This window comes from Labeo rohita, chromosome 4 (assembly GCF_022985175.1).
Source record: "Labeo rohita strain BAU-BD-2019 chromosome 4, IGBB_LRoh.1.0, whole genome shotgun sequence".
NCBI classification, from domain to species: domain Eukaryota; kingdom Metazoa; phylum Chordata; class Actinopteri; order Cypriniformes; family Cyprinidae; genus Labeo; species Labeo rohita.
In genome coordinates, this window is record NC_066872.1 from 22,478,557 (window position 1) to 22,496,508 (window position 17,952).

A 17,952-nucleotide genomic window follows, 5' to 3' on the forward strand; every position below is an offset into this window, starting at 1 on the left:
TTGTCTTATTACCAGATAATTTCTCAAGCACACTTCAAAAAGTTGCATAGGCCTTTTTACCTCAAAAACACTTAACCTACTTTGATCACATCAACAATAGCAGGATAATATTTTATACTTTTGACACAGAATCAGTTTAATTTATATACATGATGAAATGCTTGAAATGTTAAAAAGAGGTAAAGTGTGGTGTGGACAGAGCAACTTCCCATGTTATGTGCGAACAAATGTGGCATGGTTTTATTTCTGCCACAATAATAACCTTGATACCATGGGGTTGAGTTTAACCTTGGCCTACAGTTGAGAGTGAGTTCATTTTGATTCCTCAAATGCAGTTTGACATTGATTTGACTTTCATTTTATCATTGCTCACGAGCTACTTAAAAGGAAAATAGAGATGTCCACACAATTTTGGATCCATGGCAAAAAAAATCTTGCACCCCTGGTGATGACATTTGTGATTTCAAAAGTTTGGAATTTGGAAATATTATATTTTTAATACAAAAATACCTTTAAATTAAACGACATGACCAGTACTGTTGCTTTACTAGCCAAAGGTTTTCTTCTTAGACACCTTGTGCTGCCCTATTGCCCTTTTTCTTTGCCAGAGAACTCAGAATAATCAATAATCTTATGTCAATACCCCTAGCTGGTTAACGTAATAGCCTGTAGATCAGGGGTGCCCAACCCTGTTCTGAGTACTGAGTGCATAAATTAACATTTTAAAAAACCTGAACTTTTCTTTTTTGCAAATCCGTTTTTTGATTGATCTTAGGAAATATTCTAGTATTTTGATTTTTGACTTTCATGAGCTGTAAGCTCTAATCATCAAAATTTAAACAACAAAACTTTTTCATGATATTCTAATTTTTTTTAGATGCACCTGTACATATATATTTCAGATTCTTAATTTGCAGTAATCACCAGTACAGACTCATAAAAACTATCAAAGTGTTTATTTTTTGAAATACGTAAATATATGTATCACAACTGTACATTAAGTACATTAACAAGCATTAAAAATATAATTGTACTTCGCGTTCACATTCAGCTGAATTTTACAAAAATTACAAAACACCTTTTACTTTCACAGTGGTGAATCAAGTGTGCAAATGGTTCTCTGGATTGTGTATTACCTATAGGTCTGTATAGAACATATAGTTTTGTGTACAACAATATCAAATGCGATGACAGCAAGGTGACAGTTAAAAAACACATTGAGACACAATTATTCAGCTCAACAGCATTTTTACATATTATGTTGCAAATATATGTGCAATTGAAACCTGAACAATGTTTCAGTATTTATATAATATTAGTATTTACATACGTGTTTGTTTTTGAATAAATATTATGACATGCAATAAAAAAAACCCCAAATATTTAAGGTGCTTCCGGACCATAAATATAAGTAAAGAGTAACAAAACAAAAAAATAGGTCAAGTATGTCAATTAAAAAGCTGAGAAAGACAATGTCTCTCAGTATGTTAGAACTGTCCATCGCTTTTAAAGTGGGAGCAACCTAATAAACCTTGTGCTGTCTTTCTCATTAATGTTAATCAAACAACAAAATAAAGAAAATTCCTTGCTACTTTGGACTGAATCACTTTTGTAACTAACCATAATAGGAATAAATCTATATTCATTCTCTCTCTCTCTTTCCATATATATTTTGGACAAACAATTTAGGTAATATTTCATGTTTCTAATACTTAAGGTTTTTCACATAGTTCTGTTTCATTTGGGCCATTTTTGCCCTATTGCCTTTAATACGTTTCTTTGTTCTAATTTTATCACTGATTGTTTACCTCAGCTTCCCTTCCCTTGTCTGCATTATTCTTGAGAGTATTAATGTCTGCATTAATCTTGAGATTTTGTCCTAGTCGCAGAGCAAAATTCAACACGTTGAGGGGGATCTCAACAGAGAATTTGCTTGCAGGCCCAGGACAGACAAAGTCATCTGTATAATAAGGGCGTACAGCTGCATGAATTTGCACTGGGAGATAAAGTGCTTGTATTGTTCTAGACATCTAGTTCTAAATTAAGTGTTCTTGCCCTTACCTGGCTATACAAATCTCATCCAGCAACATACTGAGGCATCCCCAGGGTTGGTGATGCACAGCTGCCCCTATCGACAACCTGAACACAAGTGCAAAATGGTTCAGAATGATTTGAAAGCGATACTAGATACGTCCGTAATAGAAGAATTTAAGTGTTTTTGGTATTTTTGTGCTTAAAATGGATGACTCAGTAAGGTTTTGTTTGGACTCTTAAATTGTATGTTGTGTCGAAATTTGATGGTTATCCAATGCTGCAAGTTGACAAGCTGCTTGATTGATTAGGTATGCCTCGCTTTAATTCAACACTGGATTTGACAAAGGGCATACTGGCAGATAATGGTAGATTGTGTTCTGTTCAGGCTCTTCTGGGCACTGGCTACCTTTCAGCTTCTTACGGACAAGTGTCTCATGGAGCATGAAGGGCTCTCCTGAGAGAAAGCTCCCCAGCCTGAGTCGGGCAGTAGGGGTATGTGGCAAATGGGAGTAAAGCGGAGTCGGCTACACGAGAATGGGTCACAAGACGATTGGTAAGAAAATAGGTAAAATGTGTAATGATTAACACCTGTCTCTGATTTCAATAACTGATGGGGAAAGCAGATAAAAGTCACTCAGAATCTTAAGAGCATTTTTTCGCATTTCTTGCCACACACTGTAAAAAATTTAAACGTAAAAAAACGTTTACCATTAATGGAAATAATGGTTGAAGACCGTTTTTTAAAAAACGGTCAATGACTGGCAGAAGGAGCTTCCAAACAAAAACTGTAAAATTACATTAAACACTAACAGATCTCTCTAGATCTCAGCATCTTCACTTAATACAAACCAGTCTGACTTTGTTTCTTTCATTCAAAACTTCTTACTGAGAATTAACTGAGGTTTAGATGTTGATGTTTAATTGAAATTAATAAAGTTTGAAGTCACCGTTGTGGAGATAAACATTTGCTTTAGTTGGGCTCTTGACCCTTGTCTTTCTTAATTGTAACTGTGCGTTTCTAAAGCACATGTGTTATAGAAAAACCAGCAAGAAAGAGTTTGGTCAGATGAATTTGGCTATGTACTGTGGGTGATCTTGTTGTTGTGTAGTGGCTTGATTTGCTAATCTCATCAGAAATCTAGTGTCTGAGCATGTTAATTAATGTTATTAATTTCTTTTTGTAGTCTTAGAATTCAAATCCCATCCCGCTTTACTACTTTGAAAGCAACATCTTTTTGAAAAAAATTATTTAGTCAAGAAGATGTAGAGTCACAGACATCAAGAATCTGGATATGAATCTCAACAATGGTGACGATCGACAAAATTTTCATATTAGCCCTGAACATCACAAAATAAGCTTTTTGTTGCTTGTCACCATTTTTGAGATTCATGTGTTGATTCTAGATGTTTGTGTGCAACAAACGCTTAAAAACATATGATAAAAAAAGTACAAAAAGAAAAAAGAAGTTGCGATTGAACATCATAAGACTACAGAGCTTAAAACTAACATATGCAGCAATAATACTCCTGATATGCTTAGTTAGTCAGGCCATTATGGTGATTAAATTATCATCCATGAATAAACAGCTTTATCTGACCAGCTTTTCTTCACCAGTTTTTATTAGAACAAGTGTGTTTTTAAAACACACAGTTATAGCAACCAGTGTAAAACTGAAGTTATAAAGTCAAGGGTCAAGAGCCCAACTAAACCAAATGCTTATCTCCACAATGGTGACTTCAAACTTTATTATTTTCAATAAAAACATTAACATATAAACATCTGTTAATTCTCAATAAGAAGTTTTGTATGAAAGAAATAAAGTCAGACTAGATGCTGAGATCTGTTAGTGTTTCATGTTCTGTTGCTGTCAGTCATGTGACATTTAAGTAATTAATTAATTAATAAGTTAATTTTACAGTGAAGGTGTTTGTTTGTAATAATTTAGGGAATGCCTGTAAATTAACAGTGTTGTTAGCTTATTTATATAAAGAGATTTGACTTTAATTTTAAGGTTTTTGTTTGGCACCCTGTGCTGCCAGTCATTTGACCGTTTTTTGCCTTTTGTTCTACAGTCAAGGTGCTTGATCATTAAATTCAGGAAATACCTGTAAAATAACAGTGTTTGTCAACTTATTTAAATAAGGAGATTTTACTTTACTGCCAGTCATTTGACCGTTTTATCATCTAATGGATTTGTTATTGTATTAATTACATATTTTTTTGTAATTTTACATTATTTGTTTGTAATTTAAGAAAACAGAAAACATACTGTATAAAAACAGCAGTTTTTCAGTATAAAAAATGTGAATTACTGTAATTTGTAACTAATGTCATAATACTTAAATTACTGTAATTTGTAATTAATGTCATAATACTTAAAATAACAGCCAAGTTTTCAATTTAGAGATCATTTTACAGAGTTTTGACTGCAATTCAAAATAAAAGAAAACAACCTGAAAAAATCAGTTATTTTCCGTAAAATTACTTTTTTTTTTACAGTGTACACTTTATTTTGAATGTATAAAAGTATTTTGATCCCTCTGACTTTTCTTTACAATAGTAATGAACTTTTCACAGTAAGATACCACTAACAATATTATTATGACATTAATGTGATTGTGATATCAGACTGAAAACAATAGTGAAAATAAAAACAAACACAATTTTTAATCTCACTATAATACTATGATTTTTGCTGCATTATGACATTTATAATGAATTTGGTTTTGATGTAGATCTTTAACTTTAATTACATCAATAATCATTCATAATTTGAAATAAAAGTATTTTTTGATTGGGTTCCACTATGTTAGGTGGCCTTAACTACTATATAGTTACAAAAAAAACCAAGGACAGTGTAATTATTGTGTTCATATTGTATTGCAAAACACTTTTGCTTTCATTGAGGAGTGATAAGGTTAGGGACAGGTTTGGTGGTATGGGTATGTTTAAGTGTGGGTTAAAGTGTAAAGGATGGGTAAACAGTGTGAATGTAATTACAGAAATTAATTACAGATGTAATCGCACGCAGGTAATTTTTAAAATATAAGTACAATGTAAAAACATGTATGTACGCATGTAAGTGCATTGTATCAACTGATTAATTTAAATGTAAGTACATAGTAGTTAGGAATGCTAGGGTCTTGGGTTTGGTACCCAAAGAAAGAAGTAAAAAAAATATATATATACCTACTTTAAAGCAACATAAGTGGCTTTAGATAAAACAATGTATAAATGTAAATTTTAAAAAATGCAATGGTATTACCATGGTACATAATACCCAAAAAAGATGGTATTAATATGGTAACATGTCCAAACAAAGTTTTGATACTTTTTTGTTAGAGAATAGCATTGGCATCAAGTGGTGAAAAGAAAGAAACTACATAAAACTATAATTGTACATTTAGAATAGCAAAACAAATACGGTTCCTTACTAAAAATAACAATAATAAAAAAAAAAGATATATTATAAAGATTTAGGAAATTATACATGTACAAACAAAAAATAAAACAACATACACTGATGAAGTGTTTAGGAAGACAGCTACAGTATGTCTAACTAAATTAATTAACATTATATTGTCAGTTATTTTTTCCTCACTTGGCATTTAAGAACATTCCTACTGCAAGTTAGTATCAAACATGCTCCTAGTATGGAAAGATGTTTTGAAGTATTTGAATGTTCCATATATTTTATCCTTAAATCTTGTATTTGTATTTCATTCAACCCTGACCTACCCTCTGCTATTCAGAACATTGGCTTTTGCTAAGGGGAACTGAGGGGAATCTTGGAGTTGGACCAGTTATTTGACAGTGGCACTCTAAAATTATTTCAGTTGTTAAAACAAAAATTTAATTTACCTAATAATAATTCTAAATAGTTACTTACTTACTTTTCAATCAATCTATAGGGTATTTTGGTTAATGGTACCTTGGATTTAGCAGATGTCAACATGCAGATATTGTGTGATATTTTTCTATTCAGTTTTTAAGGGCAAGGATTCAGTGTTTGAATTAACTTTTAATACTATGGGATTCTGTCAGTTGTATTGACCCTGTAAACCCAGTCACAGTGTGATGCAGTATCTTGCTCCGCCTATTTAAACATGTAAGTACTATATGTCATGCCCATCATTGTTGATTCCCCAGCCCTGGTCCCTGAGAATTATAATACAATTAATGTATAATTATGATTATGGAATTACGATTGTGGAAATTATGATTCTTTTATGGAATTATGGTCTTGTGCCCGTGCAGATTTTAGCCTGAATGAGGTACTCACAAAAAATAAAATGTCACCTGCAATTACTGTAATGTAGTATTTATGGTGAATGTTTAACAACAATGTTATGGGGGAATTCGGGAGAGGAAAAGAGAGCTTGATTCTTAGAGCAAACATAAATACAACATAAGTATTAACAGACTATTTAAATAACCACATTAAAACTAAAGGACTTGCTTATAACGGAGTGTCTACTTACACTAAGTGCAAATAGCTCTCTTTGTTGGCAGAGGCTATTTACACTAACTCTGCCCACGAACATGTGATTGGGATAGTCAACATTACAAAAGATGCTTGCTAAATAACAACTTCAGTGACGTAGTTGGTAAAGCGTGTACTATAGTCTTTTTGGTCTTTTTGACCCGATTAACCTGGGTTTGCATCCACCTATTGGTGACCTTTTTTTCCCTCTCTTTTTAAATCTCTTATCATGTCAGAAAGGCATTTATTTTCAATAAAAATGAAGGAAATAATTGAAAAGGGTTAGGGTTAGGGTAGGTGTAGAGTGGGCTTTATTATCCCAATAAGGTGGCATTCATTTAATAATTTGAATTATGATTATATAATAAAACTATAATTTACACTCAATATGTTATTGTATACTGTTTTATAATGTACTACAATACTGAGGCACAGATTTTTATTTGGAATAAGTATTAGGGTAGAGTGGTTTAATTTTTTTCTATGTAAGAAAAGTTAAATGTGTTTTGAAATGTTATCATAGTTTTAGTGACAATAACATAAATTTTAATTCAAGTATGAAAAATGTCCAGAGTTTTCATGTTATTAGATTTAACAAAAATTAAATTTGTACCAATGGGGCATTTTGCCCTACAGGTGGGGTAAAATACTCCCATGGGTGGGATAAAATGCCCCCCAGTCTGACATAGAATTTACTTTAAACATTTACTGCAAATTCAGAGTACAGGCAATTTTGGCTTGAAATTAAAAAGAATACAATCAATTATCATTAATTACAAAATTATAATAGCCTATTTGAAAAAAAATGTTAGCCCATTGCGTTTTAACCCACTGACTATGCTTGAGAAAAAAAAATTATGTCATTCTGAAAATATATTTTTATTAAATAACATGTAGTCCCTATCTACAGGCCCTATTGTTCTCATGTCATTTTTAACTGTGATGTTCTACAAAACAACAAGCTTTAAAACACATTTTTCTTACAGCTAAAATTTATATAATTTACTATGAAATCTGTTTTCTCTCAGGTACATTACCAGTGTAAGCTTCATGTTGAATACTTCTGCACCACTCTTACCAAGGTAGTCCATAGTTACAATAAACATTTATCTTGACTTTATCTTGTGGATATTTTGGGAAAAACAGTAGGGGGCGTTTTACCCCATGGGGGCATTTTCCCCCACTCAAACCTACATATATCAGAAAATCCTGCTGTTTTAACATAGTGTAAATAGAATCTATAGCTATTTGCACTTGGTGTAAATAAACCCCACTGCTGTTTGCACTTAGCGTAAATAGCATCTATCACTAAGAAAATATGCTATTTTTACTGAGTGTAAATAGCATCTGTTGCTATTTGCACTTAGTGTAAATAGCCTCAGTCGCTATTTAGACTTGGTGCAAATAACCGCTGCCTATATATAACTTCTTCCCACACCACCTACCGCAAACATGTTCACAGTGGTGCTTTATAGTTCCTCAGAAGTGACAACAAAATGGATAAAAACAAACAAACAAACAAAACATCTAAAAATGTTCAATTGTTGTGATGGTTGTTACAACAGAGGATGACTGCTCATATTAGACTGATCATTATGCTGATCCAAAAAGTGAGGTGAGGAAGGAAATTTAAACATAAAATAGTACCCTACACTACAGCTGACGATTACCATACATTAGAGGAATTATATAAACAGAGATGTCATCCCCGGAGCCAAGCCGATCATTGCTGATTCGCCAGCCCTGGTCCCTGAGAACTCCTCTGGCTCGCATTACCAGGTCTTGGGCTGCCATTGTGTACCTGTGATGAAAACACAAAGTGTTTTTAGGTATGAAATTTTGTTGGATTTAATAGTAGTATTGTAGTTTGTATTAATGCAATATCAGTAGATACTGAGGAGCCGTGCTGGACTGAGAAAAAAAAATCGGCCCTGGCATTTTTTGGTCCAGGTGGCCCACCAACACATAGGTATAGGCTACTATATTAACCAAAGAAAAGAAGCTAAAAGGTCAAAGTCTAATTTCCAGTTAATAAAAATGGTGGTTGGCCCTTTGGGAAAATGCCCGGTATTCCAGATTATCAGTCCAGCACTGCTGAGGAGTACACGTCCCCAATATTTTATATTCTTGATGGTGCTCTGCTGCACTGTATGATGTAAAATGTTAGAAAAATATTACATTTTAGACCAGTCAGTGGTCTAACAGTGTGATTTCCAGTATTTTGGTCCAGTATTAATGGTGAAAGAGCTCACATTTAATAAATGTCAACTGTTTTATGTAGAAATTTTAAATGGCACTAATCCAGTGCCACACACTACTGAACTTTTTGTCAGATATTGCCATTTTGATTTGAATTGAAAATATATAACTTGATTCTGATTCATTTAATATATTTAAATGTGATGAGACAAGAATTATTAAACAGAGCCATATGATTAAGAGTGAATGTGTGCATATTTTAAAATAATGTTATTTGAAAATAGTTCAAAAGCATGACAATAAATTATATTTATTTTACAATTTTTCTTTATTCTTTATAATCCCTTTTAAATCCTGGGTCTCAGTCAATTTGTGATTCCTTCATCAAATTTTATGAGGCCCCCTAAAGTGCAAGGCCCTGTACAGTTGCACACTTCACACAGCCCTTGCGACAGCTCTGTAATAAACATAACAACCTGTGAAGGTCATCAGGATCACAGTTGACCAGGAATGAGGTGACAGTCTCTGCTACTTCCTCATTGGAAAGGACATCCCACAGGCCATCAGTTCCCATCACCAACACATCATCCGCTCCGTGCTCATATTGAGTCAGGTTATATACTTTTACCTGCAGAAAAAAGTTTAGCTCAGTTCAGTAAAGTTTCAGGCTGGTGACATAAAAAACATAAAGTGAGAGATCCAGATAGTGAGTTTGGCATGCCAAATCCAGAAGGTCTCTAGTGTGGTCCTCCAGGGACACTCTTCCTGCTTGAGGAGGAGGAGTTGGAGGTGGGTAGAGTTAAGGTGGGTAGATTAAGGGGGGAGAAACAAACAAAATAAGAAAAAGAAAATTTCACAAAAAGTTTAGTTGGGGCTGATGTTGTGTCACAGCAACAGTGGCTGCATGGTATGATATTAGACTCAAAATGATTAATAGATGCACGCATAATAATCAATGTTCTGCATAAATTTTATGCATATGTCCTACTAACCACAAACAAATGCCTTTCAATTTGAGTCTGTGGAATTCGGGATTAAATGATTGTGTGGCGATTTGTACAAATACAGACATGTTTGCGAATAAAAATGTTCTGTTCTGCATTAATATATCATAAATTGCTCATGCAAAAAGGAATCCGTGCATTTGTGAATCAAGGTGACATGAGTGGATTTATTGACGTCTTGCTTAAGTCAATCTTGTTCAGTTCATCTGGATTTTAAGACTTAATTTTCAAAGTTTACAGCATTTCACAATGCCCACACACACAACTACCAATGAACAAGGCCCAGTGCAATTCATTAATGTGTACACGATTTGAAATTTTTGCTAATTTGTGTCACTACACTAAAACAAATGCTTTTCAACCGGTGTCTGCAGAGTTAAGAACTACATTAATGTGCTATGGCAAGCCGTTTTAACATTTAATCTAAAAGCCGTACTAGTATATATTTTCATGCTACTAGAACTTATTTTTTAGATACTAGTATATTTTCCATTAACTACTAGTGCTTATTCATTAGCTACTAGTGCTTATTCTTTAGCTACTAGTGCTTGTTGTTTAGCTACTAGTACCTTTTTTTTTTAAAGATACTAGTACTTATTCATTAGACACTACTTATTCATTAGATACTAGTACTTGTTCATTAGATACTAGTATCTATTTAATAGATACTAGTACTTATTAATTAGATACTAGTATCTATTAAATTGATACTAGTACTTATTTCAATAGTGACTAGTAATTATTCTGTTGTTACTAGTAACAAATTTTACATTTTATCATAGATTTCTATGTGATCTGTCATTGAGATATCAACTTTTCAGTTTTGACTGGTATGTATTCCAGTTGTGACTAGTACATAATTTTTATGCACTAGTAGTTAAACATTTGGTACTAGTACTTATTTTTAGATACTAGTAACTATTATTAGATACTCTAACCTATTAAATAGATTTTAGTTAATTATTTCATACTAGTATTTATTCATTATATACTAGTATTTATTCATTATATACTAGTCCTTATTTATATGATACTAGTACTTACTTAATAGGTACTCATACCTAGTAATTAGATAATAGTTCTTATTTGTTACATACTAGTACTTATTTGAAATGTTACTACTAAGATTTTTTATTTTACTCGTAAAATGTTTAATTGAACTCTACTGTGGCCATTCGGACTAGTCATAACATAAGACTAGTATAAAAGCAGATCTGTGTAGTAAGATAAAAATTGTTTCTAGTAATTATGATAGATACTAGTGTTTAATAAAGAAGTACTAGTACCCAATGAATAGCTACTAGTATCTATTAAATAGTTACTAGTATCTAATGAATTTGTACCAGTATCTATTAAATAAGTACTAGTATCTAATGAATGCTTACTAGTAATATTTTTAAATATACACTTTTAAATATATACTAGTCACTACTGCAATAAGTACTAGTCAGAAATGAAAAGATAATATCAAAAACAGAATAACTACCCTTCCCTGTTCATTTGGTGATATCTTTAACCTCATAAAGAACTAGTGAGAATGTATTTAGAGATATCTTCATCTAAAAAGATCATTACATAAATATGAGTACCTCTCCACCGTCCAATCAGAGTCCACATGGTAATACAATACATTAATATGCTTTATTAATCTGATTGTTAAGTAGGGCTAACTGGCTTTGTATGTTAGCCAACCTTGCTAATTGGTTACCATGAAAACACAGATAAAAGACATATATTTTCGCGATAATTGTTTATTTTATTCATGTTTCATTAGTAAAATGTCTATCTGAATGTTATTCAGCTACTAGCCTAGATCTACAGCAAAAGCGGGACTTCTGGCCAGATGGCGATCTGAGCAACAGCACCTTTCAGAGCTCTCCATGCAGTCCAATAATCATTTTCAAATCAAGTAAAGTCTCATTTTTTTACCTTAAAATAAACGCAGGAACTTCGAAAGACAGACAGACATTTATTTCCGTTTGATGGACAACCTGGATCACAGTAGTAAGTGACAAATCTAGCAGTATAAACAAGCGTAGTGCTCCACCAGTCACACCAGACAGATTGCAAAACATGATGAAAAAAAAACGAGCAGCAGAAGAGAAGGAGCATCTGGAGGATATCGCTACTAATAAAAAAATACTGGAAGTTGTTAACAAGCTAGCAGACAGATTTGACATCCAAGAGAAAAGGGTGGAGGATCTCTCCCGGAAAATGGAGGAAAATTCCAGCCTGATCACCTGGAAGAGAAGAGGTAACCAAGTACAAAAATAAAACAGTTGATTCAGACTGGCAAGTTGGCAAACTTTATGACGAAGTGAAGACACTGGCTGAAAAGTGTAATGAACAGAAAAGATACAAAAGGAGATGGAACCTGCGTGGATCTCAGGGCAACGGTGATTTCTCTTCTTTCAAAAATCACGCCGGGAGTGTGCATGACATGGTGGACACCGTTCATCGCATCGTTAGAAAGGAGCAGAGTCGTACGAGGCAAATTATTGTCCAGTTTATTAAACGGGAATGCAGAAATGAAATCTGGAAGCTCTCCAAGGAATGAGAAGTATGCAAACAGGCTGGCATTTGACTCGCAGAGGATCTTAGCAAGGAAGACAAGATGGCACGGGAGCTGTTGTGGCCAAAGATTAAAGAGGCAAGAGATCAGAAGAAAAGAGCATACTTTAGAGGGCCTTTTGGGTTCATAGAAAATGTTCAGATTTTCCCTTGAGAAGGGAAATACATAAGAAATATTTGATGGAATATACTAATGTGAACAAATGAGGCATGTGGTCATGTTTCGAGGGATCAACGGAACCATTACCCTTTTTCACACAGTTTTGCGTTGTGTTATTGTTAGCTTGTTCTAGCTACCCATATTGTAACAGAATAATATGTTTATATTTTGTTCCGTTTTCTTTTATTTCGTAAAATACCAGGGGGCTTAAAGACAGCATTAAGAGAAAAGCAATATTTTTATTTTGCAAAAGGCACAGGCACAGTGTATTTTCTTGCAAGAGACACATTCCAGTACAGAGGACTCGACCTTTTGGAGAAAGCAATGGGGTGATACCATCTTATTTAGCCATGGAACTAATAGATCTGCTGGCTACGCAGTCTTTTACCATAATCAATCAAGTACATTTTCACTTTATATTTAAAGTGAAAATGTACTCGATTGATTATGGTAAAAGACTGAGTAAAAAGCAAAAAGAAGTAGAGAGACAGCTGATACAAGATATTAATGATTGCTGTAAAAAGGATCTATCATTAGATTCCAACAAGGAAGAAATTATTAGATTACAAACTAAATTAGATGAGTTGTACTTGAATAAGGCACAAGGGGCATATATATATGATCTAGAGCAAAATGGATCGAAGATGGCGAGAAAAATAGCTCCTACTTCAGTAGATTAGAAAAGAGTAGACAGGGAAGAAATGCAATTACTTTTTTAAATATAAATAATAAAATTGTAACTGATCCAAAAAAAGTAATGAAGTATTTAAGTTTTATCAAAATTTATATTTCATCTTTTCTTTTCTGAGGCAAACTCTGAGAAATTTTTCAAAAAGTTTATCCTTATACTCCTAAAATTGACCCAGATTTTAAAACAATATGTGACTCTGAATTAAATATTGAGGAACTCAATGCAGCTATTAAAAAATGGTTTTAGGCAAGTCACCAGGTCAAAATGGACTATGGAAGATGGAAGATCAGTTTTTCTTTGGACTGATATAAGAGAAATGCTCTTTAAAGCACTGAAGGAATGCTTAGAAAGTAATACATTACTAACCTCAATGAAACAGGCTATAATTGTGTTAATACATAAACCAAAAAAGGACAACACTCTTATTGACAATTTAAGGCCAATTACGTTACTTAATATTGATTACAAAATACTTACACATGCTTTAGCTAGTAGTGGTATAGATAAAATTATTAGTGATACACAATCTGGATTTCTTCCAAACGGACTAATACATAACATTCAGCTTGTGTTAGATTTGTTAGATTATTCACATTTGATAGAGGATAATGGTATAATACTATTTCTGGATTTTTTTAAAGGTTTTGATAAACTTAAACACCCTTTTATTTTACAGTCTCTGCAATATTTTGGTTTCCTCAAAAGAGGAATATGTCAGGGAGACCCAGTCAGCCCACTTCTTTTCTTATTTGCTGCTGAATTATTAGCACTGTATATTAAGAATAATGAGAATATTACACCATTAAATGTCTTGGGTAGATCCTTGGTGATTACACAAGTAGCTGATGATACAACATTATTTTTGAAGCACTCTAATCAAATACCTAATGCCTTAAAGGCTGTATCTTTGTTTTCAGATGCCTCGGGGTTACATTTACATTTGAAAAAATATGAGATTTTGACTATTCACGATAATACACAAAATTTAATTTATAATATTCCAGTCAAAAAGGAAATCATATACTTGGGAATATTACAAAATATTTCAGGAACAGAAAAAAATAATAATATTCAAGCTGTTGTACAAAAAAATAAAAAAACATTGAATAGCTGGTTACAAAGAAGTATTTCAATTTTGGGGAGAATATTATTAACAAAAATGGAAGGGATATCAAGATTAATTTACCCAGCATATTCATAAGTGGTACCAGACAGGAGTATTAAGCAAATAAACCGAATTCATTATGATTTTATTTGGAACAATAAGCAACATTTGATTCAGAAAGGTGATATGGTAAAGTTAACGGAGGAAGGAGGGTTGAATGTTATTGATTTTGGAGCAATGAACTGAGTTATTAAGTTAAAATGGTTACACATGTTTGTAAGAGATGAACAATCTTTATGGTTTAGTATTCCTTTTCATCTTTTCCAAATAGTTGGAGGAATTTATTTTCTTTTAAGATGTAATTTTGACCCAGTTAAACTGCCTTTTAAGTTATCTGATTTTCATGCGCAGGTGTTACTATATTGGAAAATGTTGTACAAGCACAGTTTTACTCCCCATAATGTTATGATCTGGAATAACAGATGCATTTTACATAAGAGGAAATCCTTATTTTATAAAGATTGGTTTGGAATGTAATCCATTTAATGGATGAAGATGGTAAGTTTTGACAATTTTAAGGTAAAATTTATTTTGGATTGTTCATATAGACAATTTTCTTTAGTTGTCAAAGCTATTCCTGTAGCTTTGAAGAATTTAATTAAAGGTATAGTACAATATTCTTCTGTAATACTAAAAATAATAAAGAAGTACACTTCAGAACAATCAATGACATTTACCCATGTAATGACTTTCTTAGAATGAGATTTAATTTGGATAGTAATGTATGTATTTTCTGCTCGAAAGATATCGAGTCACAGGAACATCTTTTTTACAGTTGTACTATTGTTAGATCCTTTTGGGACAGATTGTATAAGTGGTTGAAGACGAAAAATGTAATGCCTGCCTTTGACTATCACATTGTTAAGTTTGGTATCTTTATGCAAATCAAAGTAATAGAATTTCTGTGCAATAATATGTTGATTGTAGCAAAGTTTTATATACACAAATGTAGATTTGTTAAAGCTTCTCCTTTGTTTTACAGAATTTAAAAAACGATTTTAGAATTTTATTTCAATCCATAAAACATTTAAAATCAAAAAGTGCCTTAAAACTCTCTAAACTTCTGTCAACATAATGAATGAATTGAATTAACCCCCCCCCCATGTAATTTAATTTGTGTTATAAAATTATTTTCATGTTTTAACTATTTTTATTTTATTTTATTTGGTATTATTTTGTTTATTATATGCTGCTTGGATGTATTGTTAAATGTGTTTAACAATGGAAAATTGTTAAAAACAAAAAAACAAAACAACAACAACAACAAAACACCTACAGCCTTTGTCCACAGAAGGGATTTCCTGGAACATCATCAGTGAGTCTCACTTCTGGAGGGCGCCCTCCAGCGACAAGTATGAATGAAAAATAAATTACATTAATTGAGTACTCCTTATTGCTCACAAAACCCTGATTTAGGTAGAAATAGCAAAGATAATTAAGTAAACATTTGCAAATCCTTATGTTTTTCTCCAGTGTAGAGAAGTGTATATTTTTTCTTTTTCTTGCAGCATTTATTATTGTATTTATCCTTAAATGCTCAGTTTTTTATATTATAGTGAAATAGTGTTATTAAAAAAATTATATTCCTTATTTTGTTTAATGTTTCTATATAGAAATAATAACCATAATCATTATTAGTTATATTAATATATAAAAACAACATTTTGGCCAAATTGTGCAGCCCTACACATACAGCACACCTGGTGCGTGTGTGGGTGTGTGTGTGTTTTTGGCCTTTTTTTCAAAACAAAGAAAATGTTTGTCTGAAAACCTGTAGCACCAGTGTGCCCTGTACAGAATATTTATGTAAAAACATTCAATGTCTGTAGCACTAGTGCTATATGCAAAAAAAGTACAGCCCTGATATGATATTTGTTGTTTTTACTGGAGAAAAAAGACAAAATTAATAGATAAAATTGGTGTCTTTTCTCCATTCTGCCACCAGTTGGCAACCGATGACCAAACAAACACATTAGGCTACTACGCTTACGAAATATAGTGTCTACAAAACTGGCAAAAATATGTTTTCTATGTGCTTGAGTACAAATGATCGTTTTTTTTCTATGTGATTTCCTCAAAAAAAAGTACATCTGCCTCTTTTTTCCATTTCCTCTCTAATCTCTCTCCTGTATGTTGCTGGGTAATATTCAACATACGATTACCATACTGGCAGAAATGCAAATTTAAAAAGTACTAGTATATATTAAGTTCAGGATATCTCTGGTCTAAAAAATAAGTACTAGTTGTTTTTATTTTTAGTATTTTTATTCTAGTATTCTAGTTTCTTAACAGGAAGATTGTAATTAAATACTAGTCACTATTGGAATAAGTACTAGTATCTAAAACATAAGAACTAGTATCTAATAAATAAGTAGCCTACTAGTAACTTTACAAAAGACATTTTACAAAGAATAAACACTATCTAAAGAATAAGCACTAGTAGCTAAATAATAAGTACTTGTAGCTAATGAATAAATACTTGTACTTAATGGAAAAGATAGTAGTATCAAAAAAAAAAAAAAAAAAAAGTACTAGTAGCATGAAAATAGATACTAGTACGGCATTTAGATTAAATGTTAAAACGGCTTTCAATAAATGCGCAGCGTTTTGTTCAAACATAGACATTTGTGAATTCATTCACATCTCTTCTGAGTCGATTCTATTTGAATTTTGAGACTTTCGTTCCGCCCTTTTAGCCTTGCCCAATCCACATACACACAGCTCGCGATCCACACGCAGCTGAGCCTATAAGAAAATGGGCGACCACTAGATGGCACTATAGCCCCAGTCACGTGCGCATTGCGCATTTTGTGTACGCTTTTATGAATGTTACATTGTTTTGTTTCTTTTTGGTTTGGCTATTTTCCTCTGCCCGTAGAAATATAGTAAAAAAAAATTATTGAACAGAATATTCTAACAGAATAGCTTATATTAATTTTGCCAAACAAGAACTTCGTGACAGTACCTTTTTCCTGTAATTCAATGGCACGTTGTCGGTTATTCCTTCGTTGTATTATTATTATTATTGTTGTTGTTATTTTTTTTTTTCATTATTATTAAAGTGGTATTATAGTCGCTCGTTTAAGCCATTAGTAGGCTAATTGCACGTTTAAATTAAATTGTGATGCGATTTAGGAAAACTCAACACATGGTGAAATTTTACATTTTATTTGATACCATATGGAAGCTGGGTTCAAGCCCTTTTCAAAACTGTTTTTATTTCTAATTTTTTATTTATGTCCATAGCTTGAACGTAACAGTAATTATGGCTATCTTAAGTTGGACGATATAGCTACGATTTTCAGGAATGGAATTTTGAGAAAAACGGGTTTAAAGTGAGACGGCTTTTACTTTCACTTCACGGGTGAGTTGAGTTCACGAGAGTTGTCTGTCAAGTCAGGAGCGCTATACTGCACCATTACACAAACAGACTAACGTCTGTTTTCCGTTGTTTATCATGGCCATAGTCTCCGAACTTTTGATCACCCCTTGTGTTTAGATAGCACGAATAATGTAGCCTACCTTGAAGTTTACATTTAGAAAAATGGGCGCAGCACAACTGTTCAAACACTGTGCACAAAACAGACCGTCATCGGACTCCTCCTCTTTAGTAACTTACTTCATCATCTGATCCTTCATCTCTG

General features: G+C 32.6%; 1 protein-coding gene across 1 annotated transcript in view; it reads right to left on the reverse strand.

Annotated features, from left to right (window-relative positions):
- Window positions 1–3,752: 3,752 nt before the first annotated feature.
- The window catches only part of LOC127164030 (protein phosphatase 1H), a 97,243-nt gene continuing 83,043 nt past the window's right edge, over window positions 3,753–17,952 (reverse strand). Inside the window, exons 9-10 of the mRNA XM_051107669.1 lie at window positions 9,194–9,345; window positions 3,753–8,319 (exon numbers count right to left, since the gene is read on the reverse strand). Coding sequence (XP_050963626.1) covers window positions 8,172–8,319; window positions 9,194–9,345 — 300 coding nt within the window. The 3' untranslated portion in view covers window positions 3,753–8,171. The remainder of the gene's footprint in view (window positions 8,320–9,193; window positions 9,346–17,952) is intronic.